This window comes from Pseudorasbora parva, chromosome 5 (genome assembly GCF_024679245.1).
Source record: "Pseudorasbora parva isolate DD20220531a chromosome 5, ASM2467924v1, whole genome shotgun sequence".
Classification (NCBI taxonomy): domain Eukaryota; kingdom Metazoa; phylum Chordata; class Actinopteri; order Cypriniformes; family Gobionidae; genus Pseudorasbora; species Pseudorasbora parva.
The window spans coordinates 31,717,472-31,736,591 of record NC_090176.1 but is presented as its reverse complement, the minus strand read 5'-3'; the positions used below and the strand labels follow the sequence as shown (position 1 = coordinate 31,736,591).

The 19,120-nt window shown below is 36.5% G+C and overlaps 1 protein-coding gene across 3 annotated transcripts in view; it reads left to right on the top strand.

Annotated features, from left to right (window-relative positions):
- The window catches only part of kcnh3 (potassium voltage-gated channel, subfamily H (eag-related), member 3), a 165,192-nt gene that overhangs the window by 94,469 nt on the left and 51,603 nt on the right, over positions 1 to 19,120 (top strand). For all 3 annotated transcript variants that reach the window (XM_067443871.1, XM_067443869.1, XM_067443870.1), the window contains exons 2-7: positions 410 to 643; positions 7,454 to 7,588; positions 13,029 to 13,168; positions 15,992 to 16,244; positions 16,914 to 17,071; positions 18,741 to 18,948. In XM_067443871.1, the coding sequence (XP_067299972.1) occupies positions 514 to 643; positions 7,454 to 7,588; positions 13,029 to 13,168; positions 15,992 to 16,244; positions 16,914 to 17,071; positions 18,741 to 18,948 (1,024 nt within the window). In that variant the 5' untranslated portion in view covers positions 410 to 513. The remainder of the gene's footprint in view (positions 1 to 409; positions 644 to 7,453; positions 7,589 to 13,028; positions 13,169 to 15,991; positions 16,245 to 16,913; positions 17,072 to 18,740; positions 18,949 to 19,120) is intronic.

Here is a 19,120-nt window from a genome sequence, read left to right as displayed (position 1 = left end):
CTTCCATTAAAGTCAATATAGACTGTACCTACTCGTGTCACTCTTTAAGTATTAGATAAACATGTAAACATTACTCCTGTATGGAGCAAGAGGAGGTGCAGGATAAGGAGGCTTTGCACTGTCTGATGGCAGCAGGCAAAACAATTTCCCTGTAGGCTTGTGGAAAATCTTTAAAGGTGCCTTTAAAGCATTGTTGAGAAAATGTGTGAATTGTTCAGGCCCCCAGTCAGTCTGGGGTGAGTGCGATAACAGAGCTGGAAAAAATATCGCTTGCACAAGGGATTTCTGGTATTCTGTCATTTTTCTATCACTGCATATTAATAGTTTGAGTGTTGAAACTCAAAGAACTTTGTTGAATTTCTTATGAGCAGACTTTTATCTCTTTCTCTTTGTTGTTTTTCCCTCACAGACAGTAACTTTGTGCTGGGGAACGCACAGGTCCAGTCTCTCTATCCCATCGTGTACTGTTCTGATGGCTTCTGTGAACTCACCGGGTATGCCCGAGCGGAACTGATGCAGAAGAGCTGTGCGTGTCATTTTCTGTATGGGCCAGAGACCAGTGATAGACTGATGGCACAGATACAGGGCGCACTGGACGAAAGGCGGGAGTTTAAGACAGAACTGGTCTTCTACAAAAAAGGAGGTAGGAGTCACATAGAATATGTGCCTTGGTCAACTTTATGTTAGGTGTTTTTAACTACTATGTACTAACATTTAAATTAATCATTAGATACAATGTACCATATATATACATATATATATATATATATATATATGTATACACACTCCTGAACAAAATCTTAAGACCAGGGGATGCATTGCAAGTTTTACACATTTCGCACTTGTGGATCATAACCGGGTTGTAAGTGCTGCTTCAAATGCCAAAAGAAGAAACAGGAGCAAGAGACAAAAAATAGAGAGTAGGCAATTTATTGAAAACTGCATTTAAACTCAAACAGGCCGTTCATCAGCTGATCTAATTCAGTTACTAACTCAGTTACTTTTTGGAACAAGTAGTGAGTAACTATAACTAATTACTTTTTTTAAAGTAACGTTTCCAACACTGATCCTAAGTAGCATGCAAAATTAGGATTAGTCTATCCCAATATCCCAGAAACAAAAATTATTTATTTATTTATAATTTTACATTAATAACAATTATTTCATTATCAATTTTATGATTAAAATGATTATTATTATTATCATCATTATTACTATTATTGAGTTGCATTAAGACCTAAATGTGACCTGCATTCAGAAAGAGAGAGAGGTTAATTAAGCAAGTAAAAGGTACACTATGGATGAGGACACCAAATCAAGTCTCTAAAATCAGTTAATCAGAAATACATTTTTTATGTGCTGACTTGATTAGAGTGATGCAGCAGGCATAGCTGCAGGTAAGAAAGAAATTATTGAACACAAAGGCGTGAGGAACTGTGATGGAGGGATAAAAATAAAAGAAGCATATACTGAATATTTTAATCAAGCCAGTATTCTCTTTAGATCTTGAAACAATTGATTATTGGTCAATTCTGCTGTTAAATCTTACATAATTGACTGTGACAAAAATTCCAACATAGCTCTGTTAGATTATATCCACTGTCTAATGAAAACAAAATTTCTCCTCAAATCGATTTTTCATGTGCATTCAGTTAAAATTGCAGTGTAATAAATAATATAATGTGAGTATGTACGGTACATTATCCCTTACTTATTGATCGACATTTAGACAATTTGAATATAAATTAGGAGTGCTAGGCATTTTTATGGATAATAAAATGGATGTACAAATAGAATAAGTTGACCTTTATCTTATAATCAACTGATCTGAAAGGAAAACACTTTTACAATGGCTCACTTTAGGAGTAATCTTGAGCTCACCCCTCACAGTAGATGACCAAACAAATACCATTTCAGTCCAGACAAACCATTTATTTGAACAAATTGACTTTAAATGCTTGCCTCGTTCTTTAACGTGTCTGAAACAGCTCAGCATAGATTATGATTACATCATTCAACAGCTCTTTTCACTCCCTCACCGATTTTCCAGAAAATAACACAATATGCCTTTAAACCAGCCTTGGATAAACAATGGCTCAGAGATGATGATTTCTGATGGCTTGATTTGTTTCATGTTTAACATGATACACAGAAAGAGCACAGCGTGTCGTGTTGTCAATGCCATTCACGTTTTTACCCACCTGCGGTCAAGAGAACACGATTCCATTCGTGTTCCAGGAGACCACTGTGAACTGCTGTGAACATACACCGTAGATCTCTCTGTCAAGCCCTATCAGACTCCAGAACAGGTAGGGAGAATCTGGCAGACGTTTTACGCAAAATGCTTTCCAGACACACAACCGATTTGTCTCCCAATTCACTTTAATTTAGCATTCGTGCAACATGCATCAGGGGAAATTTCCCTCCAATTCAGTGCCCAAATTCAGAGAGCTCACTGCGGGAGTAGTGTTGAGTCCGATTCATTCATTTGGCTGGTTTGTAGGAGATACCCAGGAGCTGTTTGTTGCCTTTTCAAAGAAAATAGACAATTTGTGTATTCTATCCATTGGAAAGGGCTGATTGTGGATTGTCTGAACATGCCACTGCAGTCCCAAGCAGTATTCTGAATGCTTCCTCTGTCACATTTCCTTTGTACACCAGTTCCAACAAGCCTCATGTCACTTTATCACTGAGTCAAAGGAGTTCTAAATACTGTGGTGCTCACAAAACACAGGCCAACAACATCTCATGACTCGCAGGTACAGGTTGAGGTACACGGTTCAAAGGGAATAGAAGATCAGAGTTGCAAGACTGCTGTAAATTCACTCAGTTGCCATTTTGCATTGAGACACTGTCAGTGTCTCATCTCTGTGAGATGAAGAGCTCAATAGACTGTCAAGCACATTCAATTACTAAATAAACTAAGTAAAAAATAAATATACTAAATAAAAAGGCAATCATACAACGAAGACTCAAAAATAAGTCATTTGACACTGCTGAAATAACTGGATAGAATTAAAGTCTTAAGGGTATCTTTTAAAGGACTGCTGGTAACTTTATTTTACAGTGTGTTTGTTACATAATGTTACATTTACTTCTTATAGTAATCAACAGTTTGAATGTCCAACAGTTCAACAGTTTGAATGTAGTTCAAATGTAATGTGGTCACCCTAGTTTAGAGCTTATCAACAGCATATAAGCACTTCACTTCATATGCTGTTTCATGCTCTGATTAAAATTCGATTTTTTACCTATAAAACATATAAGTAACAAGGTGTTTACATAATCATGCAATGATGTCACATAAACAATTCTATTATTAAAACACCCATTATGATGTGAAAAGCAGATGTATGTCTACAGCATAAAGTTTAATTTCACTCCCTCATCTAAGCCACCTGCATGGTTTACCCATGCTTGTATCACCAGCTCATCCGTTCAGTAACACTTTATTTTAAGATGATGTAGTTACATGTTACTACATGTAAATTATCTATAATTACAAGTAACTAACCTAAACCAAACCCTAATTCTAAATGTAACTCTATAGTAAGTACATGTAGTTAAATAATATTACAGTACATAAATTTGAATAAAATCCAGTAGTTGTTCTTACTTAGACTTTTTAATTAACTTTACATAATGTTCAATAATTTGTTGAACTTATTTAAAAAAAAAAATTGTAATCTGAACTATTTGCATGCTTATGCTTTTGTTACTCAGAAAACCCAAGTAAACTTTACTTGACTGGTATGAGTACCATTTAGCCAAAGCAAGAAACAACAACAACAAAAAACAGGTGGGAATACGAATTCACTAATTTCACTAATTTCCTAATTTCCTAATTTCCTAATTGCATTCACTAATTTTTCCAGTCATCTTGAATATTGACAATACTTTGGGAGAGTGTCACATAAGCTGACTTTATAAATGTATGTTGATTTCCAAAAAATTCTCACCATTATAGTGATTAGTGTTCCCTTTGGTTGGGCACTTGGAACTTCATTTGTATTATTGTAAATCTCATGCTATTGTTACAGCGATGAAACTAGAGTGCGAATCGGGCCGCATTTTTCTGTCCGAGCCCGGCCCGCGTCCGACAGAGCAGTAACCGAACCCGACCCGAGCCCAACAGTTAAAATCTGTTAATGACACGTACGTTTGTTTGTGTGGAAAGCCCGCTTTTATTAAGCAGCTGTAGGAAGGCTGTAAATTCTGAAATGTTTTTACAGACGAGCGCATCAGCACGCGCAAGGGGCATCAAACGTTACACAGAGCCCAATCAAATAGCCAACTGAAATTAAATGAACAAAGGTCTGCTAAACATAGCCCAAGCTAACTGAACAAAACATTAACATAACACAATTGAAATTCTTATTGAAATGAAAGTCATCTTACCAATTTTCTCAAAATGTATGGTTCCTAAACTGCAACATGGGATCTATTTACATAATCTATCCATCAAAGTTTAGGCTAATCAAGGTTTTATGCAGAAAAAGGATTGCATCAACTGTGGATGGCTTCAAGGCTGTCCTGCTGCCAGCAGCGCTGAAGTTGCGCTCACTGGAATGACAAGGATGCCGCGGGCAATATGCACGTTGCGCGTTGTTGTCACGGCGACGGAAACAAATTTCCGCATGCAGGAAGACGGATGTTAGGGTAATATTTTACATTTATTTTAATCACAAAAACAAACCATTGCATCAAGTTAAACAGGCCCAGTGGCTACTTGCATAATAAGCAGTTTTAAATTTAAAAGGTTCAATGCCTTATCGCGCTGACGTGACCGAGCCCGACCCGAACCCGAACGTCATTTCTAAATATCTGTCGGAACCCGTCGGGCTCGGGTCGGTTATCCATCCTGTAGATGAAACACGAAGTCACGGTTAACCGATTTCAAAGGAAGGGAAGTAATAAGTCTCTCACACACACACACACACACACACACACACACACACACACACACACACACACACACACACACACACACACACACACACACACACACACACACACACACACACACACACAGTTGACCATGCTTGAGTCACACACAGACTTTCAGCAACATTCAGCATGTAAAACACAACAATGGTATTGCATTGCATTCTGGGAGTACACTTCTTCATATCACAGATAGAATTATGTCAACACAACTCAAATGGTTTAAGTACATTTACACTTACATTTATGCATTTAGCAGACGCTTTTATCCAAAGCGACTTACAACTCAGGAGAACAGGAAGCGATCCGTCAAGAAGAGGCAACGAAACACAAAAAAGTGCCCTAAATACCAAGATTTGTATACCGCTCAGAGTAGCAAAAACCAGAAAAGGGAAGAAGAACAACTTGATGCAATTAAGCTTACTTAATTGAGTGTTAAGTGCATTCATGCTACATGAACTACAAAAAATATCTTCACTTTACTTGAAGAAAATGTGGAAACTGATTGCACAGTTTTTTAAATCACCATATCTGAAAATGACAGATTAAAACTATTTTGAGTATAATAGTATTTAAGATGTTTGCAGAACATAATATAACACTGTTAGTTCAAATGAACTACTTAACTTAACTAAGTTTTCTTACGATTAAATCTTAAGTAAGATTAGTAAATATCTAGAGTATGTTAACAAGAATTGGCATTAAACTACTGTAACTTGATATGTATTACTTATTTCACTTGGCAAGTTAAATTAACTTCAGTTTTCCCTTTAAGTTTGCTTTGTAAAAATAAGGCAATCGGTTTCCAAACATGTTTTAAGTAAACTGAACTTGTTCAAATTTACAGTGTATTATGTAACTACATCACCTTAAAATAAATTGTAACCATCTGTTCTTCGTGGATATTTCTGAGTGTGAGTGTTTCCTTAGTTCAGTGTGACTCGAGAACTGTAACCATTTACAGATTCTTGACTCGAGAGAGAACTGCTATCGGTGTACTGCTATTGACACGAGAACTATTATATGTACTGCCATCAGATCACTATTATATTTGCTATTAGTTGTATTATACTTAATGCTTTTCAGAAAAAGACTTTAAAAACATAAATTTTGCTCCCTTTATGAAACCCTCGGAAGACAGTTGTCAAACTTGTCATATATGTCCAGTTCAGTGTACTCGTAGACGAACTCGAGTGCTGAATGAGTTGGCAGGAGTGACTGCCAGGCATGTCCGAAAGTAACTTATAGATTTCTGCTAACTTAAGACCACAAACTTTTTCAGATGGTTCAGTCTGATTTGTTAAACTGGATACAGCAATAAATAATGCAGAGTTGCTTTGATATACAATGGTCGTTAATTTAGTGTATTAAAGAGCTCTTATGTGAGATTTAGAAATGATTGCCGACCCTTTAGACCAATTATAACCTTGCATCAATTGTACAGTCAAACTAGTAGCTGTTTAATCATTGTAAATTTTAGCTGTTCACCACATGTGCCACTAATCAATATATTGTATTTGGATATTGTCAGTGGCATGCTTTGTTCATGTTTGTATGTTGTAATTTAGATGTTTTAAGTGCTTTGTTTTGAACTCATTGTATTATGTGGTCTATAGTCTTTGACTGCTGGTTCAATAAAATGTATTCTTTTTATTTAAATGTACTTCTCTTGACTCAAGCTGCGCCTAATGAAAGGGCTTGGTGATTCACACACACAAACACACACACACAAAACAGTGTATCATTAGGGACTCCAACCTCCAGCCAAGCATGTTCTACCTCTTTCTTTCCGTTTCGATTTAATGAGGCATGGAATGATGCTGTGGTATAATGTTGCGCGTCTGCAAAATGTTGAAGTACCTGCAGAAGGCACGCATGCCTGCACACAAACACAGACAAAAACAATACAGTGAAATTCTGAATGCAGGAGTCAAGGCATGTTCTGCTCACCTGTCAAAAGACTAATTGTGTACTTAAAGAGAAGCAGCACATGAATGGATGGATGTTACTGACAAACATCAGTTTACATAAATGCTTGACAGTAAAATAAAATGTTTATATAAATTATCTGGATCCACACAAATCGATATGCTCATTAAATTCTTTGAGTGTTTGAAATAGTGTCCCCAAACTTGAGCTGTGCAATGTTTTGCATTGTGACTCGCTCTGTGAACTCCACCATTTTCTAATATGTTTTCCCTCATTTAAATAAGGTTTTTACTATTGCAATGTGACGTCACTGATGGAGATTCTCTGTGCTAAACATAAAGACCCAACTAATCAATAAGGAAATTTAATTGTTAAAGCCATCCGAGACCAACAAAATTGAGTTCTGATTTAGACTAAAAGCAAAAAGTAGAAAAGGTCTTATCAAGCCATTTATGGATCTATGCTACATTTTAAACATGACTTCTGGTCTAAATATAACGCACAGTAAATGCCTGTCAATAAATGTGTGTCAATATTGAATGTACAAGTTGAATGTTAACTCAATATTATGTTGTGACAGGAACTCAGTTCTGGTGTCTTCTGGATATCGTGCCCATTAAGAATGAGAAGGGAGAGGTGGTGCTTTTTCTAGTATCACACAAGGACATAACAGACAACAAGAAAGTCCAAGATGAAGAACAGAGCCCAGAAAGAGGTCAGTGTTGCTAATTACATGATGGGATTTATTAAGCAGATTAAATAAATGTTTTCGTTACAACACAAATACATTATCAATAATCGGATCGCTTTATTTGTTGTCCTACTGTATGCACCGAACTGTGACGTCTGTACCATGGCGGTTCGGGACGAATATATATATATATATATATATATATATATATATATATATATATATATATATATATATATATATATATATATATATATGGTCAAATTGTCTGATTTCTAAAGAATTTATTTGCAAATTATGGTGGAAAATAAGCATGTGGTCACCTAAAAAAAACTCCCAACTCCACTGTGGCCAAGACTAAAGAGATGTCAAAGGACACCAGAAACAAAATTGTATACCTGTACCAAGCTGGGAAGACTGAATCTACGATAGGTAAGCAGCTTGGTGTGAAGAAATCAACTGTGGGAGCAATTATTAGAAAATGGAAGATTTACAAGACAATCTCCCTCGATAATCTCTGATAATCTCCCTCACTTTGGGAATCCGAGCAAGATCTCACCCCTTGGGGTCAAAAAGATCACTAAAACGGGGGACCGGGACCTAGTGAATGACCTGCTGAGAGCTGGGACAAAGTAACAGAGGCTACCGTCAGTAACACACTATGCTGCCAGGGACTCAAATCCTGCAATGCCAGACGTGTCCCCCTGCTTAAGTCAGTACATGTCCGGGCCCGTCTGAAGTTTGCTAGAGAGCATTTGGATGATCCAGAAGAGGATTGGGAGAATGTCATATGGTCAAATGAAACCAAAATATAACTTTTTTGGTGTCATCTAACTATATGTAGGGCACAGTAACTTACCGTGTTTGGAGGAGAAAGAATGCTCCATACCTACTGTGAAGCATGGGGGTGGAAACATAATGCTTTGGGGCTGTTTTTCTGCAAAGGGACCAGGACGACTGGTCAGCAAGGGCATTGAAGATGAAATGTGGCTGGGTCTTTCAGCATGACAATGACAAACTACCAGCAACAGTGTGTAAAAACCTTGTGGCGACTTACAGAAAACATTTGACATCTGACATTTCTAACAAAGGGTACATAACAAAGTATTGAGATTTAATTTTGTTATTGATCAAGTACTTATATTCCACCATAATTTGCAAATAAATTCTTTAAAAATCAGACAGTGATTTTCTGGATTTTCTTTCTCATTCTGTCTCTCATAGTTGAAGTGTAACAGGCCTCTCTCCTCTTTTTAAGTGGACAATAGTGCACAATAGGTGGCTAAAATACCTTTTTGACGAAATACATTTTTGCCCCACTAATATATATATATATATATATATATATATATATACACACACAAAATAACAGTGTAACTGATACATACATTATACAGCATATATATATATATATATATATATATATATATATATATATATATATATATATATATATATACATATATATATATATATATATATATATATACTGTATAATGTATGTATCAGTCATTCAAATCTTTAATATTATTGGATCCCTAATAAAAGTAACCTTTCAAAATGAACTGAAAACACAGTTGTACTCTTGTGTGTAGAACATAGAAAATTATGAAAAGAGAGAAAAGCAAGAGACCTAATGTGTAAATGAAATGGCTGTATACATTAAAGGTAGGTACTGAAGCAAAGGGATATTGGTTTTAAAAGGGCAATTTATTATTTGATACAGACAGCAACACTTTAAGTCTTGTACGTAAGATTGGTAATATGGCCAAAATCTTAGATCACGATGTGAATAATTACATTTTTTGGATAATGATATATATCATGATATAGTTATTTTTGCTTTAATAAATATTTTATGATATAAAAAATCTATGGAAATTACATAAATGTCATCATCAATTTCTGAATCACATAAAAAACTAATACTAGCCTAACTAACATAAGTAAAAAACTAAAACCGCAAGCTCACTGAAGACAAGTAAACAGACGGTGATAACGAAGAAAATAATTAAAAGCTATAGGACAAAAAACTGCAATAGTACAAAGTTACAGTTTTTTAGGATGCTGTCACTTCATAAGTGAATGCACTGTTGTAATATACTGATACACATGCGCTTTCTTTCTCAACCATTTACGTTCACGTAAGACATAAATGTCTGTGTTTATGAGGATACTCGCAAAAACAGGTAAAATTGTGTATTTGACTGTTCAAGCCGAGTAAGGCGCTAAAAAGAACTAGCACTAAGTTTAGTACTCTTGCTTTGTTTTCAGGTGTGTGTCTCTAAAAATTACTCCTCTTTCTCTGCTTATTGCGCTTGAATGGTTTAAAATCACTTGTTTAAAGCTTAAAACACACATTAAACATTAAGCTTGCGAGACCCTACAGAACGGCAACCTCACATGAGTGTAACCGCAATCAGACAAATTTCTATGGGTAAATTGTGTCTACCAATATATCGCCCACCCCTACTTGTATGGGATGCTCTACAAAGCTTATTTTGAGATGATTATACCTATTTCCTATTAATTCCACTAATATACATATGCACCTGGTCTTGTCAATGTCATACTTAGCAAGCTCATCCTATCCTCTGTTTCTCATTCCCTCTCTCTCATTCTTGGCTACTGAATCATGCGTCATGGATGCTTCTATACAGGCCAGCAGCATCTCATGTGGTGCTCGGTGTTACAGTAATCCTGACACCTCTCCTCCCGAGAGAGAGAGAGAGAGAGAGAGAGAGAGAGAGAGAGAGAGAGAGAGAGAGAGAGAGAGAGAGAGAGAGAGAGAGAGAGAGAGAGAGAGAGAGAGAGAGAGAGAGAGAGAGAGAGAGAGAGAGAGAGAGAGAGAGCAGACTGATAAAAAAAGAGATGAAAACACACGCACAAGACACAGGGAGGGTCGGGAAGAAAGCTTGGCACAGAGGTGTGAAGCTCCCTTTAGTGGCCTGAGCTTGAGCCAAAGCATAGTTACTGTTCATTTGGCTGATGGATGAACATTGTACTGGCACTAGGAATAGTATATGTGGTCAATGATGTCAACTCATTAAAAGTGAATAATTGGAATGAATCTTAATTATGTTGACTTAAGGCAAATTATTATAAAACATTTTTTATTATTATAAAAAAAAAACATTATTATACTTTAGGGGAAAAGCCTTAAGGGGAAAACATTATTATAGGGGAAAAGCCAATAATTTAAATAAAAATGTATGAAATGAAGATTTGGAAAGAACTAAAAATAAATTGGGAGATTTGTAAGATGTCTAGTAACAAGAAACTGACAGATGGTTCTCTAAGAATTAGTCATGTAAACTGAAGTCATCAATTCAAATCAATACTTCAGTCAAGGGTTGGCTGCTGGAAACATGTTAAGAGAGCAAATTTTATGGAAACAGAATGGAACAGATAATGCATAGAAGATAGTTCAAAGGTTTGGAGTCAGTGTGATTTTTTTTTTTTCCAGCAAGGACATAAATTAATCAAAAAAGACAGTAAAGACATTTAAAATAAACGTTACAAAAATATTTCCAATAAATAATGTTCTGTAAATAGAATTCTGTAAAAAAAAAAAGTATCATGGTTACCATAGACATGTTTTGCAGCAAGTCTTGAGCAGCAAATCAGAATATTAGAATGATTTCTGAAGGATCGTTTGACTGAAGACTGGAGTAATGATGCTGAAAATTCAGCTTTGTCATCACAAGAATAAATTACATTTTAAATATATTAAAATAGAAAACACAATATTACTATATTATAATTTTAATCAAATAAATGGAGCCTTGGTGATCATAAGATGAAAAACCATTGAATGGTAGTCTCATATAATATATATATATATATATATATATATATATATATATATATATATATATATATATATATATATATATATATATATATAATATAGAAAGTAAAATAAGTAATAATTCATTAATTATAATTAGATCTTATTTCTTGTTCCTAGTTAAATTTAACAAATAGTTAAATCCAAAAAGAAACATGCTATATTCTAAGTCTTTCTAAGTCATACATTGATTTCTCAGAGGAACAAACTAAAATGTAAATCATTATTTAACACAATTGTGTTGTGTTTTTGTGTGTCATTTTTGGACCTTGGGATGTTTTTGTTGTGAAAAAGCAACCAAAATAAAATGTCTATTTTGTATTCCATGGACTAAAGCAAATTACAGTGCCTTGCGAAAGTATTCGGCCCCCTTGAACTTTGCGACCTTTTGCCACATTTCAGGCTTCAAACATAAAGATATAAAACTGTAATTTTTTGTGAAGAATCAACAACAAGTGGGACACAATCATGAAGTGGAATGAAATTTATTGGATTTTTTAACAAATCAAAAACTGAAAAATTGGGCGTGCAAAATGATTCTGCCCCTTTACTTTCAGTGCAGCAAACTCTCTCCAGATTTTCAGTGAGGATCTCTGAATGATCCAATGTTGACCTAAATGACTAATGATGATAAATAGAATCCACCTGTGTGTAATCATGTCTGCGTATAAATGCACCTGCACTGTGATAGTCTCAGAGGTCCGTTTAAAGCGCAGAGAGCATCATGAAGAACAAGGAACACACCAGGCAGGTCCGAGATACTGTTGTGGAGAAGTTTAAAGCCGGATTTGGATACAAAAAGATTTCCCAAGCTTTAAACATCCCAAGGAGCTCTGTGCAAGCGATCATATTGAAATGGAAGTAGTATCAGACCACTGCAAATCTACCAAGACCTGGCCGTCCCTCTAAACTTTCAGCTCATACAAGGAGAAGACTGATCAGAGATGCAGCCAAGAGGCCCATGATCACTCTGGATGAAGTGATCATGAACTCTGGACCATGCGACTTACAGCTGTAATCACAGCAAAAGGTGGCGCTACAAAGTATTAACATAAGGGGGCTGAATAATTTTGCACGCCCAATTCTTCACAAAAAATTACAGTTTTATATCTTTATGTTTGAAGCCTGAAATGTGGCAAAAGGTCGCAAAGTTCAAGGAGGCCGAATACTTTCGCAAGGCACTGTATATATGTAGGGAATTACGTGAGATAAGAGTAAAATGATAGTATGTTTATTTTTGGGTGAACAACTGATTTAAAACAAATTCTGGCTACTAAGTCAGTATGCCACAGGCCACCTTTCAAAAGATCTCTGAACACCCTTGGTGCAGTGAATAGAAAAAGAGTCTGGTAGCCTTAGAGAGGGGAGGAGAACAAGCACAAACAGAGGATACTATTGAATTACAAACTAAATGATCATCTTCTTTTCTCGTTTTTTCTAATTACTTCAGCTAAATAATGGTGCAAAACGGTGCTCATTGATTTACTGTTGTGCAGTAAAGCTACATGTTGTATTTCTTTGTTATTCTAGAATACCTTGATGTTATTTTGTGTTGAGCAAAACGATTCTAAAAGGAAATACATTTAAAATGATATATGGCTGTTCTCTGCTTAGATGAGGAAACAGGGTTGGAGGTGCACAAGGTCACGCGGCCACCGGGCTTCAATTCCAACCGGCGGCGCAGTAGAGCTGTGCTTTACCAGCTGTCTGGACACCTGCAGAAACAAGACAAGAGCAAACTCAAGATCAACAATGTAAGTCCTTAAACTCTAAGGGCCATATTTTAAGGATCTGAGCGCATGGTCTGAAACACATGGCGCAGGTGCACTTAGGGCGTGATCGAATCCACTTTTGCTAGTTTAATCACAGAAAAAACGGTTGCCACACCAGGCGCATGGTCCAAAAGGGTTGTACCTAGTCTTATTGAGTCGTAAGTGAGTTTTGGGCGTAATGTGCAATAAACCAATCAGTCTCATCTCCCTTTCCCTTTAAAAGCCAGTTGCTCTCGCACAATGGTGGATTCGCTATTTACATGCCGGAATTTGTGAGCGGAAAGACTGAAAGTGAATTTGTGAGCGGAAAGACTGAGAGGAATCCTTTTATTTTTAATATTTAAAAGTGTTTGTTTGTTGTGTCTGTGTGTGTAATAAGTAGAGTACACGTGATGTGCACCTGCCTATAGGCCTATTTCACTAACGCACTCTTTAAATAACCCAAAAAATCCTGTGCTATTGACTTTAGAACAGGTTTTTGTTGGCCATTGGCTCCTGAACACACCTCGTTTTCAGACCAGCATGCCCATGGGTGATTAAGGTGAACCAATGGGTGAACCGATGGGCACGACTGCATATACTATTTAAACAACATGACACCGGACATGAAAACGATAACTGCGTCGGGCTTAAACTAGCAAAAAAAAACATTTGGGACTCGTCTGACATATGCTATAAATGTGGATTAACTCCTAGCCTGCCCAACATCAGCAATACAATATTTATACCATTTATATACAACTTGAGAATAGTTCAAGAATAACTAAAGTATAAAATACAAAAATTTCCTTGTAAGGCCATCCTTAAAAATATTCTTGTTTGCCGTAACCCGACCGACCCTGTCAATTTAGGGCCGACTCAATTTTTTATTTTTTTTCCCTTTTAGTCCGACCGACTTGCCGGTTGTAAATTGGCTTTAAGACCGACCAATTTCTTTTTTTACTTTTCAAACAACTAATACAACAGTAATAAAATAATATGAATTATATTTTAGTAAGTATTATAAATGTATAAATTGCCTGGGCCATACAAACGAAGGCTACGTTCTTTCGTTTATAGAAAAACCCGTGACGTCATCTATGTTTACACTATGGTTAACGGATGTCACACTATGGCCAGCACGTGCGTTCGTTTCGGCCATGGTTTCGGCTCGGCCCATACTCTCATTCACTGTAACGTTTTAAAGCCCTGTCGGAGATTTCGCCGCATTGTGTGATAGGAGTCAGGAGGACCATGGACACGTTACACACACCAGGCGAGGGGAGGGCTTTGAGCCCCTGTCCTTTTTGAAAATGAATCAAAAGTGCCCCCTCAACATTTATCATTACTATATTGTGGCGAATAAAATAGATTTTGAATTATAATTAATATAACAACGTGTACAAAACAGTAACAAATGGTGGAAAAGACGTTTATCTTGTCTCTGTCAGTCTGAAATGTCGTTGTCATAACGCGTTGCTATGGGTAGCGTGTGTTCTGCTCAACCCCAGCGCGTGGTGGGAGCGGCGGCACTGGTTGTAACTTGAAAAATAATGCTTTATGTATGGTTCTGTCGATGGATACACGTACACTACAACAGCGATAATAAAAGAAAACGTGGGCAAAACGGTTTATCTTTGTAAACTGTGTTCAATGCATGCGAGTGCTGCCGTATGACCAGTCATTTTCGGCATCATCACTCAGTATATTCGCCAGAAGACGCGAATGAGAACCCTCTGCAGTAAGAGAAGATCTGTCTCTTTGCGCAGCGCGCGCACGTCTCACAGCGCGCAAATATTGAGTTCTTTCAAGTCTTGCGTTTGAACGGATAAACTCACACAAAAAGTATGTCAACATGTCGATCTTGATGAGTATCCATCAGACAGTCTGTATATGCCTTAAGAGAACTTTATACAGTTGAGAAAGACGATGCATATCTCTGTATTAGGTCTTAAAGGGGCAGTAGCCTTTACTGCTCTCTGTCAAACAAAAGATAAGGACTCACTCACTGCTCTTGATTAAATAGCTGGTTATAGACTTAATTAATTGAATTCATAAAAACAACTTTTTGCTTTTTAATATTCAAATGCACTAGTCTGTATCACCAGATGCGTTGGTCTGGCAAGAAGTGGAAGCCACTTCAGAGACAGACACAGATAGTTGCGTGTTCACAATCGAGCGTAAAACGACCCCTTTTTACACAATCGAGCGTAAAAATAAGAAACATATCACAGGAAAACACTAAAACGGGAAGACAGCGGGAAAAGAGCTAAAATACGTGAGAAACCCGGAAAAAAAGGGAGGGTTGACAGCTTTGAGTCAATGACAGCTAGCTGGTGGTTGGACACTTTTCTTTAAGAATGCACCGGAAATTTATGCAATAAACATGTTTTTGACAAATATTTCAATTTGTTTGTGGTCTATATAGCCTGCAATTAGCCTACACGCCCGAAGGCACGGCTTGAAGACCCAGTCAGTGATGTCACGATATGCCAATTTGTTTAAATTCATACCTACGTAATCACCATCACCAAAAATGTACTTTTTTTTTTGTATTAAAATTTGAAAAAAAAAAATATAGACCTACCTACCGACCCTTTTTTAAAATTTTTTTACTGTTACTGCAAACCAAAATATTTTTAAGGATGGCCTAAAGCTAAATAGATAAATAATGCAGTGTTCATCAGTGTGGCATGCTTCTCAAAGGTATTGATTTATATAATTCATTGTGACTGAGCCACAACCTGTTTATGGAAATCTTGATTCAAATAAAAAAGTAACCTAAAATTCATTAAACATTTCTCTCTGAACATTGCTATCATTTAGAACATGTTCGGCGAGAAGCCACCCATCCCAGAGTACAAAGTGGCAGCCATTCAGAAGAGCCGTTTCATTCTTCTCCATTATGGCACCTTCAAAGCTGGCTGGGATTGGCTGATCCTGTTAGCAACCTTTTATGTAGCAGTTACTGTGCCCTACAATGTCTGTTTCACTGTCGTCGGTGGACGAGATGAGGCATCGACCCCTAGAAGTCCACCAAGTGTGAGCGACATCCTTGTGGAAATCCTTTTCATGTTAGGTAAGGCTAAACCTTCAGTGCAACAGTCTTTTTGTAGTGTCAGTAGTTTAGGACAAAATGTCTCAGTAATGTTACCTGGGTGATATTAAATGTATTTTGATCCCATAGCCTGCAAATAAATTACCCAGAATTGTAATACACAATTTTAATATTGTTTAGGTTTTCAGCTACTCTGGGCAAGTTAAAAGTTCTAGATGTTCCTAAGCAAATGTCATTTAAACACATCTAGCATTTCTAAAGCTGTAAAAACATGATAGTAATTGAAAAGATTTTGAAGGACATTCTACAAATATAAATGCTAAGAAATTCTGAAATTATATTCAGAAAGAACTCTTCAGAAATTTGCCCATTGTCAAATTAATTCCTTTGTAAAAGTATGATTCCTATAGCTTTTGCCCTATACAGATACATTTTAAAACGCAGAAGAAAAATAGTGTATCTCCAGCCATTACCTTTATATTAGAAGTAGAAAAACTATTTGTATCATCAAAACATTTGGAAAGAAGTGCCTAAAACTATGTATTAAATTGAGCTTCAGTTAAGTGCTACTGTATTTGTTGCAACTGCAATTTCCGTTTCCTGTGCTGTTTTCTGTGCTTTGATAATAATTGAATATCTATGTCTTCTATTTTTCTACAAAATCTTTTTTTCTTTATTTCCCTGTGACAGATATTTTGCTAAACTTTCGCACCACATTTGTGAGCACATCAGGCCAGGTGGTATATGATGCACGATCTATCTGTGTGCATTATGTCACCACCTGGCTTTTTGTGGACCTGATTGCTGCGCTACCTTTTGACCTGTTGTATGCCTTCAATGTCAGCGTGGTAAGTGTTTTTTTGTTGCTAATTTAAGGGCACAATATGTACATTTTTTGCATTCAAATTTCTAAAATCACTAGCACAGTTATGTAGTTTGTTCACTTGTGTTTTTGTTATCCCAAATGTTTTCCAACACTATTTAAATACAGAGATATTCACGTAATTGTGTCAATGGTCTGCGTCAACCTCAGTTTCCAATTTTACTGCCGTAGAAACCATGTTGTCATGGACAACAATTAGTTTTTTTGCAGCTGGTTCTGTCACTAAAGATAACTCCAAGAAATGTAAACGTATGGGTGAATCAAATGACCCGACAAGAGGAGTAATAATACGAGGATCATTATCAGTGTGGCATTTCCTGACACTGTTGAACAAGTCTATGGTGGTGTAAATAAATACAGTACGTGTTATACATAAATAGTAAGTCAGCCTTTTTGCAAATGCTGTGGGTTGGTTTAAATGTACTTTAAAGGGATAGTTCACACAAAAACGAAAATGTTATGTTTATCTGCTTATCCCCAGGGCATCCAAGATGTAGGTGTGTTTGTTTCTTCAGTAGAACACAAATGAAGATTTTTAAGTCCAACTTGTTGCTCGCATAATGCATGTCAATGGGGTTTATTTCTATGAGAGTCACTATGAGAATAAAAAACACAGAGGAATCCATATTAAACCCTGCGGCCTGTGGCGACACATTGATGTCTTAAGACACGAAACGATCGGTTTCTTCGAGACACTGATTAGTATTTGTGTTATTTTTTACCTCATATCAGACGAATCTCATCTAGTATTCTCATCTAATATGGGCGGCAGTGGCTCAGTGGTTCATGTAGGTTGTCTACAAACCGAAAGCTTTGTGGTTCAATCCCCGGTTTCACCTGACCAAGTGTCGAAGTGTCCTTGAGCAAGACACCTAACCCCAGCTGCTCCCGACGAGCTGGATGGCGCCTTACATGGCTGACATCGCCGTCGGTGTATGAATGGGTGAATGTGAGGCAAAATGTAAAGCGCTTTGGGTGGCCATAGGGTCTGTTAAAAGCACTATATAAATGCAGTCCATTTACCATTTGCCATAGTATTCCCAACGGAAGGTCAAAACCTGGTGTGATCATAGAGATATGATCATATATATATATAATTGACATGCATTATACGATCAACAGTTGGAGTTCAAAATTTGTGTTCTACTGAAGAAACAAGCACACCTACATCTTGAATGCTCTGCGATAAGCAGATAAACATCAAATTTTAATTTTTGGGTGACCTATCCCTTTAAGAATGATTGTTTTGATGTAAAACTGCACTGTATTACCCCACCATTTAATTCAACAAATTAAGTGACATGCATGAGTAACAATTTAGCATTACATATTACGTTACTTGTGGATAATTCATTAAAATGAAATAAATCATGTGATCAAATGTAATGGTTATAAAACTTTATCTCATTACCTCATCTATGAACATGATTTGTGAGTGGCATCATGTTGATTTCCATTGTGGCCTTTGTTATTGTTTTGAATATGCGACCTCTAGCAGCAAAAACTTCATACTGTGCCTTTAACGGGTCTCACACTGAGCTTTGAGACACTGCATTTAATATGATGCTTGGCATGCCATCTTAAATAATTATTAATATTTAAATTTTCTTTTGAACTTTGCATTCAATCTTTAGTATTTTGGAGTTCATCTGCTGAAGACTGTTCGATTGTTACGGCTTCTACGTTTGCTGCAAAAGCTGGAGCGCTACTCCCAATACAGCGCGGTTGTACTCACATTACTTATGTCCATGTTTGGCTTGCTGGCACATTGGATGGCCTGTGTCTGGTACGTCATCGGGCGCAGCGAGATTGAGAACAACAGCCTAGGTTCCTGGGACATTGGTGAGTATCATATCTACAAACTGGGAAGTTTTTAACATAGCTGTATCAATCTTTCAAATTAATTTAAACAAATTATTTAGGTCACTTTTGAATGCAGGTTTTTTTCCCCTTTGACTGGCTAAGATAAAATCAAAATTATGGTTCTAAAAATGCTGAATATCTTTACTAGATG